A 16,395-nucleotide genomic window follows, 5' to 3' on the forward strand; every position below is an offset into this window, starting at 1 on the left:
AACATCCCTTTAATGACTAAGATGCTTTTACCCAACAAGTGTTTATTTGTAGGGCAAATGTACTCCAATACCACTTTTGTTCCACACGTCTTGACAAGGGTGGGTGAAACCTGGCATGAAGTTGGAACTCAATATTTGCCACCCTATGGTTCAAATTTTAGCACTTAACTTGATGTTTTAGTTGCCTACACTAGTCCATTTCTTTTTTATGCCCCAGATAGTCTGCAGTTAAGATATAGGACAGGAGGTGGTAAAGCTGTTTTGCCTTAAGTTGCTTCTCTGAAAGAGTTCATACATTGAGAAGTTAAGGCAACTGCCTCAAGAAATTATGTTCAGACAAACTAAACCCCAGCCTTGTAAAATGGAGTAGTTTTAAAAACACACAAGACACAAAGCTGCTGTTCCATCTTTACTGCTGCACCATTCCAAAACATAATGAACAGAAATAACACCCTAAACACACAGTCCCATCAGTCCCACCAAAGCACACAGTGATAGGTGGTGGACACACCCTTTTATAAAGTGATTTCTCTATACCCCATAATAGTGTTAGAGGACCATGGGCAGCTATAAGATGGACGATCTTGCGATGACACCTACAGAAGAGAAAGATTAAAGTCAGTAATCAAGTAGATTCTAAAATTGTAAGAGGCTTCAGGATAAAAGCAAGAGGTTGTGGAAGCTTTATGGATGAATACTATAAACATGAATCTAATCAGAAGATGTGAATAAATTGCTGGGGCTTCCTCACTATTTCAGTGGCAGCACAGATGTGAAACAGTCTGACCTTTCAGGTGGCTATTTCCAGCCTACTCACGTGGGGGCAGGACAGAGCTGGGAATAACCTACAGAGTGTGGGGAATAACCTTGAGGACACGAGTCTAGCAGATGGGCAGACTAAATATAAAGCATGAAATGGGACCAGAGTGAACTTTTGCAATTGTTCTACCTTCTATACAGACTGAATGACATACCTCATCTTCCATGACTGATGTTTTAGAGTCACTCAGTAGTGGCAGCTTCATTCACTGGCTCTGGTGCAGGTATCTAAGATAATAGAAAAGCTTTAACATGCTGGCATCATTTAGTGTTTTTGCAGCCTAAGGCATCTATAGCGCACCCCACCCCCCGTCACAAGAGGTTTAGTAATGCATGTTGCAGCACAATTGGGAAACATGGAAGCATGTCAGTTTTTAAATAAAGCATGTTTGATAGAATACACATACACAAAAATGTTTCTAATAAAAGCTATAGCTGTTTCAAGTGTATTTGAGTGTGCACCAGCATTTTGAACAGCACCCAATGTGCTTGTATCCGATAATGACTTAATTTGTTAAATTGCCGACATGAGACATGCCCACACTGGCCCTCTGAGCAGCTGGAGTATTTCAAATGCTGGCACTGAGAATATTCAACTATGCTTCACAAGCACAGAAAAAAAAAATGTTTAAAGTGAATGTAAAATTTGATGCTAAAGTGCCCGGTTTTTAAAAATTTGATTAACAGGGGCACTTTAATTCATCAATTTAAATTTCATTCCTGTTAAAAACAAAAAAAAAAAAAAAAAAACAACCTTTTAAACTTTAAAGCTGCTCCAGCTTCCTCTGGTCGTCGCAAGCCATTTCTGATGTCAGAGATGGGTCATCCTCCAATCACAGCTTCCCCCCAGGGGAATCTGTGTTTGATTCAATGCTATGGTTGGAGGAAGCCGGATTCCTCATTTTAGACCCAGGAAGAGGCTTTGCGACATGTGGAGGAAGATGGAGCAGCTGTCGAGATTAGAAAAAGGTAAGTATTTTTTTCACAATAGGAGTGAAATAAATTGATGAATTAAAGTGCCCCTGTTTTTAATCGAATTTTTAAAAAACGGACACTTTAGCATCAAAATTTACATTCACTTTAACATAGTGATAACTTACTAGAATCTTTTTTTGCCAATACATGTATATTGTAAATATTTGAGTATTCAAAGATTTAATTCATTGGCTTCTAAATTTTGATATTTTTAAACTAGCAAAAATTTTGATTTAAGTGGTCTTAACAGCCATGCTGTTTGGGATATTTACAATGCTGCTGAATGACCCTGACCCTCATTCAGTTCTTAAATCAGCTGGGTTTTCATCTAATATTGAGTGTCTAGCACCTTATTTCAGGGCCCCTAGTGATTTATATTTTATACAGTTTACCATCAATATAAATGTTTAACAGATTGCTTACTTGAATAGGTGCCCCAACAGTGTCTGCAGGTGTCTCATTTGTAGTTTCTTTGGCAGTGCCATCTTCAATAGGAGTGCTTTGTGGGGGCACTGCTTGGTCTTTACCATCTCCCTAAAGAATATATTTGGAAAGTTACTATCTAGTATACCAATTAAAAAAAAAATCCACATCTCTAGTTACTCACCTGGGCTGCCACTTGCCCTGTGGGCACCCCTTGCCGCCTTCGACGCTGGAAATATGGACGGTTCCGTTGACGCTGTGGCTCTGGGCGGACATCCCCCTCTGTGGCAGGTTTTGTTTCATTATCACCCCCTTCAACAGTCTGTTGGGGTGGGGGTCGAGGTCTGAAAGGTCTGTAGAGAACATGTTAAAGGGACAAAACAGGTTGAGATCTGTGCATATCAAAAAAGCCAAATAGTTTGCATAAAAATAGTTAAATTGCTGGCAAGTATTTTAAAATAATTTTCAAAAATAAGCAAAATTATAGTTAAACTGCCTGGAGAAGCCAAAGCCATTTCCCTCATCAGTGTTTTAGATACAGGAATTTTATTTTAATACAGAGTTCATAGCTTTTAGGCATGCTCCAGCAAACAATCCCTTTGCATTTTTCTTTCTACCAAAATAATAGATACAGCCATAGAAGGAAATGTGTGGGGCAAGTTAGGGCTTTACATTTTAGAAACTAAGATCAATTGTGAGGCACTGCAGTATAAATTAGCAGGCAACTTAATTAAAGTACATATATTTTGTCTATCCCAACTTTATGTCCCTTTAATTGTAAATTTAGTTTCAGAACATGCTGCATCACGCATACCTAAAAATCACAGGAGTTTAACCCCTTAAGCCATTAGGACATAAGTACTATGCTACAGGGTCATTTGCCTAGTGAAGAAGGGATCTCACACCATGGAAAAATTAATTTTATAAAACTGGTTAGTGACAAATAGCTGCCAGTAACTAAGATGGCAGAGACCATTGTGACATGATCTAAAACTTCATACTGGCAGAATACCAGTACCTAAGATGTTGGGGGTGAGGTAGGGGTCAGATGGGAGGGTAATCCATACTACAGCTAAAATTAACCTTACAAGATACAATTAACACTTCACTGCCGGGATTAGTAGTGTGGTGTGCACCTGTAATTAGCAACCTTCTAATTACCAAAAAGCAATAGCAAAGCCACACGTCTTAGTTAGGACCCCTGAAAAGCTTTTACAACCATTTGTTTTATGACTGCACAAACACAAAGTTTAACCAAAAAAAAAAAAAAACTTTTAAAAAAGGATTGCATTTGCCAGCAAAACTAGCATGATATACCAAAATGGCCCTAGATCAATACCTTGGGTTGAGGGACTTGATATAGTAAGGAAAAAAAAAAAAAAAAAAAAAAAAAGTTAAATGTAGTGATGGCCAAGTACCATAGAGTATTTTGCCAAGTTCATCTTCTAAAATTTCTGGTCCTGAAGGGGTTAATTGACAAAGTTGTAAACTTCAGTTTCACAACTACTTAAAGGGCCATGATACCCAATTGGTGAGACGCTTGAAAGTGATTCAGCATAGCTGTAAAGCCGAATAGAAATTATCACCTGAACATCTCAATGTAAAGAAAGATATTTTACCTCAAGATGTCCCAAGTATTCACATCCCATTGTTAAGGTCTTTAAGCAGCAAATCAGTATGTGTGCCAGGACAGATAAGGGAGTGAGCCTCATGCACTCATTTTGTTTCCCTATTCAGTTTAAGGAAGTTTACTATGAAATCTCATGAGATCACAGTAAAGAGTTAATGACCTCAGCACTGTTGATGCTGAATGGCTGTAGTTAATTTCTTCATTTTTTACCTGCAGCTGAATTAACTTTACACAGGACTTACTCTGCTGAGCAGAGAAGATTGTGAGGTAAAATATCTTTACATAGAGATGCTCAGGTGATATTTTGTTAGCTTTTTTTTTACAGCTATGCTGCATCAGTTTCAAGTGATTTAGCATACAAGTATTATGTCCCTTTAAGTGTCTGCCCAGCTAGAAAAAGTTTTGTCTATTGGGGTGGAGAATAGTGGGATAATACAGTTCAAGTAGAAGTGTCTAATGTAGCAGGGGCTGCCATTTAGTTGCTTGTAGGTGTAGACTGGGTATGTTGGCAGGCAGCTAAAGTAAAGGGTATAATGCTGTAGCATTTAAAGTTTAAATGGGGCACTAGTGCATAATTTCACATTAACCTACATTTTACAGGTGAAGCCTGATGGACCCGATAACCACACTAAGGCAGCAATACACATACTGTAGCTAAAATTTCTGTCTATTATTGAGTAAAAGGGAACTTTTAAATATTGTATATGGTCTTTACAGGTTTGTTTAAGTGATACAAGCATATGGAGATACTGCATATACTGATCTGTAATAGCAAGTTGTCATTGTAAAGGCCATGAACTAGTTAAATTTGATACATTTTGTTTCCTCCCCACGTCTAGGACATTAACTGTTTTACCATTATGTTTTGGAGGGCTCTGTGATCCATAAAGCTAGAGGCTAAGTTAAAAAAAAAAAAAAAAAAAAAAAAAAACACACACCATACTCTATTCCAGAATTGATCCTAGACTGCGTTTAACACCCACTAAGGCGAAAATGCAGAAATACTGCTTGGAAGTCTCAGAGCACTCTTTATCCCGAGTGGAAAATGCATCCGAGTCATGCGATCAGCAGAGTTTTCCGCTCAGGACCAGCAGTGCTCTTAGAAATACTGCTCAGTACTCAGTGTTTAACACCTTAGCGGGGGGGGGGTGAAAGTAGTCTAGGGTTGATAATCTAGAAAACTAGATTCTATAGATTAAAAAGCATGCATGCGTTTGTTTACTATGATACCAACATCCCTATTCCTGGTAGAACAAACCTGCGGAATCTGGGACGGAATCTGCGAGGGGGAGGTCGTTGCTGGTTCTCTGCCCCAGCAGGATCATCATTTACTGGAGCTGCAGGATCTTTGGGTACAGCTTGAGCCGTTCCCTAAAATTAGAACAATTTAAGATTTACAATATTCTACATACTAATGTACAAAAGTCACTGCTACAAACAGATGGTATCAAGAATGCAAAAGCAGGTAGGGCTTTCATAAACTAGGGACTAAATGCTCACTAGCTAACAGCCTATGCTTTACTTGGAGACATTGACATTTCAATACAACAGTGTTCTCCGTACAGGAACAGTCATTTTAGAAAAGAAAATTAAACTTACATCTTTGAGCAGGAATGACTTGGACCTTGCTTGTTCTAGGTCAAGAAGTGTTAGAGCTGTGTATACAAGTTTAGTATGCACTGGTGATTTAACCCATAATTACTTATGTCTGTTCATGGCATGTTAAAGGGATACTGAACCCAATTTGTTTATTTTGTGATTCAGTTAGAGCATGCACTTTTAAGCAACTTTCTAATTTACTCTTATTATCAATTTCTCTGTTCTCTTGCTATCTTTATTTGAAAAAGAAAGCCCAGAACCCTGGAAAGCACTTGTTTATTGGTGGATGAATTTTTCCACCAATCAGCAAGGACAACCCAGAATGTTCACCAAAAATGGGCCGGCATTTAAACTTACATTCTTACTTTTCAAATAAAGATACCAAGAGAATGAAGAACATTTGATAAAGGTGTCAATTAGAAAGTAGCTTAAAATTGCATGCTCTATCGGAATCAAAAGAAAAAAATTTGTTTCAGTGTCCCTTTAAGCTATTGTTGGGTGTCAGTGTAGGGATTCACTCCTTGATTACATTGTGCTATTAGTAACTAGAGTTAAAGGGACAGTTCACCCCAAAACTCTCCCCTTTAAATTTTTCCCAATGATCCTTTTTACCTGCTAGAGTATTAAATTGGTTGCAAATGGCTCCTTTACTCCTATTTCAGCATTTGAAATAGCCGATTTAGCTTGTGGTTTCCCAACCTATACTGAAAGTTTTGATACTTGAGTATATGCTATTGACAAGCCTAAGCAAACAGTCAGCAGAAGAAGTTACACTCTCAGTGGGATGCAGGATAGTTAAGTAATAAAATGATAATTTTCCATTGTTCTCTCTATGCATTTTTGCTTTACCAGACAATTATAAGATAAGGAAGCAAGTCTGTTTACACAAAGTTATAACATAATGAGATCCGATACCATATGTTCAACCCCTTGTAATAGGCTGTGGTTTGAAAAGCACAAAACCAGCTACTTCATATACACAAATAAATCCTAAAATGCAATTTCTCAAATATTTTATACTCTGCAGGTGGTATAACAAGTAATTTAAAATACATTAATGGAAAAACAATTTTACAGTATACTGTCCCTTTAACTGTTCGGTGAAAAATTCATCTGTACGCTTTTCCAGTTTTAATTATGCATTTAAATTGCTAAACATCTATTCCCTATTATAAAAATAAACCTTTTTATTTGTTTAAAATGTTCTAGGCTGCCTAGTGTAAATAAATCTACTTTTAGGGGCCATAAGCCAGGTTGGTTGTGCAATGTTGCATATCAGCCTGTCTAGTCTGAAAAGTTCTTAAAGGGACACTAAAGTCAAAATAAACTTTCAGGAAGAGGGTGCAGTTCTAAGGCACTTAAATTGCGTCCATTATCAAATTGAGTAGGTGGTATTGCCTTGTATTTATGTACTTGTTAATTGTGCAATTCTACTGCATTTATTGATCCTTTAAAGGGACAGTCTATACTAATAGCTTAAGATAGATAATGCCTTTACTACCCATTCCCAGGTTTTGCACAACCAACATTGATATATTAATATACTTTATAACACTTAAAGCTCTACATTTCTGCCTGTTTCTAAGCCACTATAGACGCCTATTAATCACATGTTTATTTGATTTTCACAACAGGAGACTGCTAGTGCAGGCAAGTCAATAGATCATAAATAAAGTCATGTGATCAGGGAGCTGTCAGGTGCTTAGATACATCACTTCCAAATATGTACTAACAGCTGCATTTATCTGTGCTTACAAAAAAGATTGCAACTTTATAGCCCTAGATCTACTAAAGCTTTTTGTAATTTTTGCCCATCTCAACGCAGGGTTACTTAAAGGGACCTATAACACCTTCAAAAAAATAATTTAAACTTATACTGATTAATAATAACACTACGCATGAATCTTTATTCTTGAGTCAGTTTACCTCAAACAGTTCAATTAGAGTGTCTTCAATCAAACTGCTGCCAGCACTTGGTAAAACTATGTATGTCGCCATATTGCCACACAGGCACAGCAGTCATGTGATGAACATGGCATATACTTTTATTAATCAAGTCATAGGATTATCAGAACACTCGCTCACTGTGGAGCTGTGCGAGTGCTACATTATCTCATATATACCTATCTCTTATGTGCTCATAAAAAAAAAAAAAAAACATTCAGTTTGTGAAGGCATTATAATCAAAGCACTGCCACTTTTTTGCATTATAAATACATCTGCACCATTGTCAGCAGCACAGCTCCAGGAATGCAGTCACACCTCCGTGAACGGTTGTAAATTATCTTAGCATACTACAGAGGGGGAGATAGCAGCTCTGATGAATAAGTGAATAACTAATGTATGCAGTGTAAATTTTTTCAGCTGTTAGTTACAACGGGACATGCCTCCGCCCCCTCCCTCTCGTAGTTTGCTATGAGAAATCAAACTGTTCACGGAGATATGCATTCCTTGAGGGGGAGGAGGCATGTTCCGTTGTAACTAGCAGCTGAAAAACTAACAGTGCATATATTAGTTATTCACTAGTTCATCAGAGCTGCTATCTTCCAACGAACATGCCCCCTCCCCTTCTAGCCCTCTGTAGTATGCTAAGATAATTTACAACCATTCACGGAGGTGTGACTGCATTCCTGGAGCTGCGCTGCAGAAAATAGTGCAGATGTATTTATAATGCAAAAAAAGTGGCAGTGCTTTTATTATAATGTCTTCACAAACTGAATTTTTTTATGAGGCACATAAGATAAATATAATATATACAGCTAATGTAGCACTCGCACAGCTCCACAGTGAGCGAGTGTTCTGATAATCCTCCTCTAAACTGGGTAAATAAGAGTATGTGCATCACATGACTGCTGTGTCTGAGTAAAACGTGCGTTACAATATAGCTGCAAACATAGCATTGAGAGCAGTATCAGCAGTCTGACAACATTTTGAACAATACTGGGGGGTAAACTGCCCAGAGTGCATACACATCCTTGATTACTAGATATTAATTATATTTATGTTAGACAGCAGAAGAATTTGCAGCAGGTGTTTAGTGTCCCTTTAAAGGGGCAGTATACACCAGTTTTTATTTAACTAATAAGCACTACTATAAAAATCCAGTGTAAACATTTTAAACTTAGATCCCAATTTAAACACTGTTAATGAGATAAGCCTGGGACACCCACTGAAAGGGGCTGATAGCAGAACATCCCACCTCCCCTGCATATGAAAAGACCAATTAGACAAACAGCAGTCTGAAGTCAGTATACCTCAAACTATGGGGCTTGGTTAGGAGTCTGAAAATCAGCACAAAAACACACCCAGATAGGCTATATAAATTTACAAAACATTTTTGCAATGTAAACTCTAGTGTGCCACTTTAAATGTAAAATGGATTTGTTGTAATTTGCCTAGAAATCCTCATGTGGCAGCTTCTGAGCATGGGCAAGAATTTACACAATATATGTATATGCATTTTGGGATTGGCCGATAGCTGTCACATGATGCAGGGGGAGAAATATTGGAAAAACAATAAATTGCCAATTTGAAATTCAGACATTTTTGCATTGTCTTGTTTTACATTTTAGATTATGCAATTCACATTTCTCTTCTTGCCTATAAATGCATAGGCGTGACCTTAAAGGTACAGTACATGAAACCCAAAAGTCATCTCATGATTCAGATAGAGAATGCAATTTTAAACTTTCCAATTTACTACTATTTAATTTGCTTTCTTCTATTTGCTGAAGGGTTTATCTAGGCAAGTTCATGAGCAGCAGAGAACCTAGGTTGTAAGCCATTGATTGGTGGGCACGTGCGTGTAATATATTAATATATACACATACACACATGTGTTCAGTTAGAAACTAGTAGTGCATTGCTGCTCCTTTAACAAATGATACCAAGAGAATGGAACAGATTAAATAGAAGTAAATTAGAAAGTTGTTTAAAATTGAATTCTCTGAATCATGAAAGAAGTTTTGGGTTTCATGTACCTTTAAGGCAACCTAGTGCTGAGTATTAGGCTACCAAGATTACATGTTTTAGGTTATATAGTCTCCCCAATTGTGTTTAAATGGGCAGTCTACTCCAAATTAAACTCATGATTCAGACAGATAAAGTAAATTGGAAAATCGTTTAAAATTACATTATCACCAATTTTGCTTTGTTCTCTTGGCATTCTTAGAGCAAAGCTAAACCTAGGAGGTTCATATGCTAATTTCTAAGCCCCTGAAGGCCGCCTCTTCTCAGGACATTGACAGTTTCACCACTAGAGGGTGTTCGTGTGTCAGATAACACTGCTCACGCATGTGGAGTTCCAGTAAGCCAGCGCTGATTGGCTAAAATGGATGTCTGTCAAAAGAACTGAAAGGGGGCAGTTTGCAGAGGCTTAGATACAAGGTAATCAGAGGTAAAAAGTAATTATATAAGTTGGTTATGCAAAACTAGGGAATGGGTAATAAAGGGATTATCTATCTTAGATAAAATTCTAGTGTAGACTATCCCTTAATCAAAATGAAATATTAGCTGGAATGTAATTTAATTGTATAAGTATCTGAAATACTGAAGAAAGTTTGTCTCCATAAACTGAGTGCAACTATGTTGTATCCTAGGTTTGCTTACAAAGCCATTATATGGCTTTGTAAGCAAAAGTTAAAAATGCAGAGGGCATGGTTTGTTAAAGAAACATTAAACAGATGTACTAGCATTCAAATCTAACTGTGCTTAACTGTCTTAGAGGTACTGCCATAGTTTATTTTAAAAAAAGTTTCTCATAGCAAAGGCCATTTATGGTGAGTAAACTATAAATTAAAAAAACGAACAGCATAGCCAGGTAGTTTAGCCAATCAAAAATGAAATCCATGCAGTTTTCAATATTCATGCAGATCTGTGTTCTAAACAATCTTCAATTTGGGGTAAATATAAAGCCACACTTCAAAAATAGTAGCATCTAAAATTAAAGATTACATACATCTGTTGCTTGGTCCTGCTGCACAGGCTGTCTAGGTCCTCTTGGAAACCGTCGCCTGTAGAAGAAAGGAGGTGGCCGTCTGCGCTGTGGTCTCTGCTGGGGAGTGCCATCATCAGCTCTCTCGCCTTCGCTCACCTGTTCTGTTCCACCCGTTTCTCCTCCAGATTCCCCTGCAAGCTCCCCTCGTGGTCTGTAGAACCGCCTACGAAACCTACGTCTGTTGGGGGCAAATCTGCTTCCTTTTACTGGCACACCACCAGGGCCAGTCACATTAGCAGCCTCTGCACCCTAATAAAAAAAAAAAAAAAGTTGTTTAAACTCACATAAAAGCAATTTTCCAAAACAATTAAGCTGATCTCACCTTCTCCCCCTCTACAACATCAAATTCGACTGTCTCTCCATCTCCAACACTGCGCAAAAACTTTCTTGGATTGTTCCTCTTAATGGCAGTCTGTCACGGGATAGTTAATAGTTACTAAATTGTTGCAAACACCAGGAGCAACCAATTTTAAAACCTTGATATTGCTACATAAAATGTTACATTATTTATAGTTACATTTGCCCCTTTTTATGCCATTTAGCCCTGAAAACTTTAGTTGTATCTAATGCTCAAATAGAAATGCACCCTGTGGCCTTCTCAACGCTACTCTGCTAGAAAAAAAAAGCAAAAAACAAAACAAACAAACACTACACTAAATACATTCTATAAGCATAGTATTGAGGTTATTCCCCACCTCCCTGTTAGTCTCACTATATTCCAGCACTGATGTGTTTGCATATGTGCAGCCATTCTTCAGATACCTGCAGTGTAACATGTTCCAAAATTGCAGCAACCCATAAAGGGATGTGCATGAAATCTACTTATTTCATAATGCCTTTTTAGCTTATAAGCTCAAAATAATGTATTGAACGACCATTGGCTGATAATGTTATTCTATAGCAGCAAAACAGAAATGTCTAGCATAAAGTGCTTCCTGTCCCTTTAAAGATACAGGAAGAGCATTTCAAGCAAAGAGCCGCAATTTAAACTTTATGAAGTGTAAGCCATTTCATCACTATCGTTGAACATGACAGATTGATCGGCAATACCCATCTTATAGCGTCAACTAAAGTTTAATGACAGGCACTATTTTATCCTAATGAACTTTAGATATTTACAGTCACTTTTAATGCAAAAATTAAGACACTTAGACCATTAATCACCTGATGGACAAAGACATCTTCCTTTGTGTCATTCCTACAAAAAAATAAAATGCTTTGAGAAAAAAAAAAATAAAAAAAAAAAATCTGATAGTTTATATTTAAAATTTATTATAATCCAAAAAGGTTATTCATCCTGAAAAATTATTTGTTTTTAATCATAGCAAGATGCTGTATATTCATGCATGTCCTTTTTGTGGTAAATTAGTTAAATTAATCCATTTACAATGTCATGCTCTCCCAAAGGTTTCTATCAGATTTTAGACTATTTTCCTTTCTTGAAGATATCCCATTGGTTTTGTAGTACTCAAAACTAAATTTGAGTCTGCAGAAAAAAAAAAAAAAAACATGCCCCCTCACAGCAAAATGTTATAAAATTAAATGGACACTGAACCCAAATTTTTTCTATCGTGATCTAGATAGAGCATGCAATTTGAAGCAACGTTCCAATTTACTCATATTATCAAATTCTTTTCATTCTCTTGGTATCTTTATTTGAAATGCAAGAATGTAAGTTTAGATGCCAGCCCATTTTTGGTGAACGCACTGGTGTTCTTGCCGATTGGTGGGTAAATTCACCTACCAACAAACAAGTGCTTTCCATGGTTCTGAACCACAATAGCTTAGATGCCTTCTTTCAAATAAAGAAAGCAAGAGAAGAAAAATTAAGAGTAAATTAGAAAGTTGTTTAAAATTGCATGCTCTATCTGAATCACGAAAGAAAAAAATATAGGTTCAGTGTCCTTTAACATACAGAGTTGATAGAAACCTTAAAGGACAATCAAGAACTTTTGGGTTTCAGAAAAGCATACAATTTCCAGATTCACATCATTCTCTTGGAATCCTTTGTTTGAGAGCCATGCTCTACTAGGGCCTAGTTGAATACATTGGGTGAGACCGTGAAAAGCCTATGCAGGCTTTTCAACAATTGATAAGAAAACTAAGCAAATTAGATAAAAGAAAATTTAAAAAAAAATGTTATGTTTTCTGAATCATGAAAGTTTAATGTTGCCTTTACTGTCCCTTTAATGCTATTGCTCCCCTGCAAATCTATGTACACAGAAACCACCAATATTAAGTTTCAAGAATCTCACTGAAAGATTGTTTGGAGTGGAATAGATCTGCACAAGGACTTAAAGTGAAGGTAAACTTTGGTTAATGAAAGCCGTTTTTTAAAACTACTATTAAAAACAGGCGCACTTTCATTCATCAAAGTTTACAAAGCAGCCGTTTTGATTTAAAAAAAAAACAAAAAAAAAAACACTTTTCTTTTCACAGGCAGAGCAGCTTCCCCCTCCTGGATATCCTCTCTTCACACGTCAGCAATGACTAAACTGGCTTCCTCTAATCACAGCATGGCCTCAGGCAATGACCACCCTGGGGGGAAAGCTGTGATTGGAGGAAGCCGGATTAGTCAGTCATTGCTGACGTGTGAAGAGGTGAAGAGGGGATAGCTGCTCTGGCTGTGAAAACAACAAAGGAAAGTTTTTATCAAAAACGGCTGCTTTGTAAACTTTGATGAATGAAAGTGCCCCTGTTTTTAATAGTATTTTTAAAAAACGGGCTCTCATTCAGCAAAGTTTACCTTCACTTTAAGTGTTTTAGTTAAAGGGACACTAACCAGTTTTCTTTCATGACTCAGAGCATGCAATTAAGCAACTTTCTAATTTACTACATTATCAATTCTTGGTTCTCTTGCCATCTTTATTTAAAAAAGCAGGAATGTAAAGCTTAGGACCTGGCCCATTTTTGGTTCAGAACCTGGTTTACTCTGGCTTATTGGTGGTTTATCAGTAGCCACCAATAAAGCAAGGGATAGCCAGGGTGCTTAACCTAAAATGGGCTAGCTCCTTAGATTTACATTCCTGCTTTTTAAATAAAGATAGCAAGAGAACAAAGGCATGTATCAGGAGTAAATTAGAAAGTTGCATGCTCTATCAAAATCATAAAAAAAAAAAAAAAAAAAAAAAAATGGTGTTTAGTATCCCTTTAACTAAAACTATTTAAATTTTTATTCTCCCAATAAAGTACAGGTGAGAAGTTGACAAACGATTGCTTAATTAAACTGGAGATGGATCACCTACAAATAATTGCATTAACTTCAATGATCTATGCATATCTAATGATAAATAACCAAATCAGTAATGGTCTGAAATAACTGGGGGGGGATCTAACAAAAACAATGCTTTTTATAGATTTATAAAAGTCTTACTACCTAGCAATTTAAATTTGATTTAAACCAAATCCACCTAGATAGATTATAAATTTATACCACACTGCAAATTGTTCTAATGACATGGATAAAAATTGACAAACCTACCTTTATCAAGTGGTTCTGAAACAGCACATACTTACCGGTTGATAAAGCCATAACCATTCCTAACATTGAACCACTTCACAGTTCCTTGTACTTGAGTGGCTAAAAAAAGAAAGTGGATTTTAAACACTCAATTTATCAACTCCCCAGGTGACTCACATATTACTATAATGATTGTACGAACCTGGCTTCAGTTGTTACATACTGTGTTTACAATAGGGCTGGCCCGGGTTTTACTTTGCTACATTGAAAACAAGTGTGCACTTTTTAATCAGGAAGCAGCATGCTGCTACTCTAGCAACTCACATGATGGTGCAAAGGGCAATGATTTGGAAAGTCTCACCCCAGAAATATAACCTCTACAGTTTATAAGGTCATATTGGAACGACAACACCGGAGTAAATATGGAAACTTTAGTGCGTTTTAAAGAAAGGATGAGAGACTGGGGCATATACATGGATATAAGGTTAGGGAAACAGAACATTTCAAGGAAAAGGTACCCAGCAAACAAAGCTAGGAAAGAGGGTAAAAACTTAAACAGCGGTCTAATAAGGTTTAATTCACCATCACGAGGAACATTCAATAACACATACATCAGCTAATACACCACGCAACATAGTTTGCCTAGTAGCGTAGTACAAGCGACTCTTATGCTAATGAAGAAGCTCACCTAAGACTTTCTTGCCCGTTTGACTGCGGGTAACTTCAGGTTTCTGAGAGTCAATCACCGGCTCTGCTTCAGTTGCCGGTTCAGTTACTTGGGGTTCTATCTCTGTTTCGCTCATCCTCCTCGGGGTGACGGTTTTCGGTGTCTTACACTGTCCGGTTTTAACCCCTCCCCCCCACCTGTGACCGAGAGCCCGGCCTTGATGGTCACGCCTTCGTTATATACCTGGTGGAACACGCCCTAGTCGATTATCATTAGCGAAATCTGCTATCAGTCAGGTTGCACGTATTATAATTGGTCGAATATTTCTAAGCGCCCACTCCCTCTATATAACTATTTGCTGAAGTTATACTTGGCGGGAAGTATGAATGAAAAACGAATTAAACTGCCTCTCTCGAGGCAGTGGGCACGCGACAGCTTCGGGATGGATATAGTATGGTATTTCTAATGACGCAGATGATGCCTACTAATAGAAAGAAGACTGAATAGAAGATGGCACCCCTTTCCTGTACACTATATATTTTTTTCCAATCGCTTTAGTGCCTCTAATTCAATTTAATTGTCACCCCTCATTGACATAGTCTAGTTATTTTTATATCACTCATTACTAGGGTTGCCAGGTGTCCTCAACAAAAATACTGGACAGTCTGCTGGTAACCTGGTAGAATGGTAAGTGGGATCACAATGCCTCATCCAAAAGCTCTACATCAGCTGCATCTATTTAACCCACCATGTATAGTTTTCACAGTTCAGCAGTCATTATACCCCTTGGCTGCCAGTAACATACAAATCAATAATTTTACCTTTTTGGAAGCAATTTGAGCCCCTTAACTGCCCCTCACTTCTTTATGCTCCATATTTTTAATGTGTTAAGACATAGGATGCCTTTTATATTTATCTAACACACTGGGACCTAAAAAGGGATATTTAAAGGGCCACTAAACCCAAAATCTTTCTTTCATGATTCAGATAGAGAATATAAATTTAAACAACATTACAATTTACATCTATTATTTATTTTGCTTCCTTTTTTATATATCCTTAGTTGAAGAAAAAGCAAAGTACATGGTGAGCCAATCACACGAGGCTTCTATGTGCAGCAACCAATCAGCAGCTACTGAGCATATCTAGATATGCTTTTCAGCAAAGAATATCAAGAGAATAAAACAAATTAGATAATATAAGTAAATTAGAAAGATGTTTAAAATTGCATTCTCTTTCTAAATCATGAAAGAAAAAATGTGGGTGTCATGTCCCTTTAAGTGTCTAGTCTTTTGTGAACATTTTATTGGACAGCCTGCTAAAATACTGGACTGTCCTGTTGAATACTGAACACCTGGAAACCCTAGGGTTGGCACCTTTTGCTAAGCCGATTCCTAGACATGGCTTAAATGGGAATGTTGGGGGCGTGGCTTGTGGCATCACACAATCTGAATAAAATATATTTAAATTTTTGGTCTGCCATCGTAGCACCTAAATCCATCCAGTCAATGTACGTTCCCCACTATATAGTCATTGACCCTACACTCATCAAATTGCCTGTTTAATTTTAAACATTAGGACGTCGTGTTTTTTTATGTAAAATTTTATTTTTTGTACATACACACATAATGGCATTACATATTTGCAAACATATATCACCATTGAAAATTCAAGTATATAATAGCTATATAATTAATACAATTATTGCAATATTTATAGTTAAAGGGACACTAAACCCATTTTTTTTTCTTTCATGATTCAGATAGAACATGCCATTTTAAGAAACTTTCTAATTTACTCCTATTATCAATTTTTCTTCGTTCTCT

General features: G+C 37.0%; 1 protein-coding gene across 1 annotated transcript; it reads right to left on the reverse strand.

Annotated features, from left to right (window-relative positions):
* Positions 1-396: 396 nt before the first annotated feature.
* Positions 397-14,955, reverse strand: YBX2 (Y-box binding protein 2). Its single transcript, XM_053718444.1, has 10 exons — positions 14,591-14,955; positions 13,959-14,022; positions 11,607-11,640; positions 10,765-10,854; positions 10,404-10,691; positions 5,106-5,218; positions 2,402-2,570; positions 2,218-2,328; positions 975-1,047; positions 397-596 (listed from the first exon to the last, which is right to left on the reverse strand). The coding sequence occupies exons 1-9, from the start codon at positions 14,703-14,705 to the stop codon at positions 1,003-1,005; spliced, it is 1,029 nt and encodes a 342-aa protein (XP_053574419.1). The 5' UTR covers positions 14,706-14,955; the 3' UTR covers positions 397-596; positions 975-1,002.
* Positions 14,956-16,395: the final 1,440 nt, after the last annotated feature.

Source organism: Bombina bombina, chromosome 6 (genome assembly GCF_027579735.1).
Source record: "Bombina bombina isolate aBomBom1 chromosome 6, aBomBom1.pri, whole genome shotgun sequence".
Classification (NCBI taxonomy): Eukaryota; Metazoa; Chordata; class Amphibia; order Anura; family Bombinatoridae; genus Bombina; species Bombina bombina.

Coding starts and splice junctions, on each gene's coding strand:
- YBX2 (XM_053718444.1), bottom strand. CDS start 14,705: ATGAGCGAAACAGAGATAGAACCCCAAGTAACTGAACCGGCAACTGAA. Junction 10,855..11,606: donor AAGATGTCTTTGTCCATCAG/GTGATTAATGGT, acceptor ATCCCGTGACAG/ACTGCCATTAAGAGGAACAA. Junction 10,692..10,764: donor ATGTTGTAGAGGGGGAGAAG/GTGAGATCAGCT, acceptor TTTTTTTATTAG/GGTGCAGAGGCTGCTAATGT.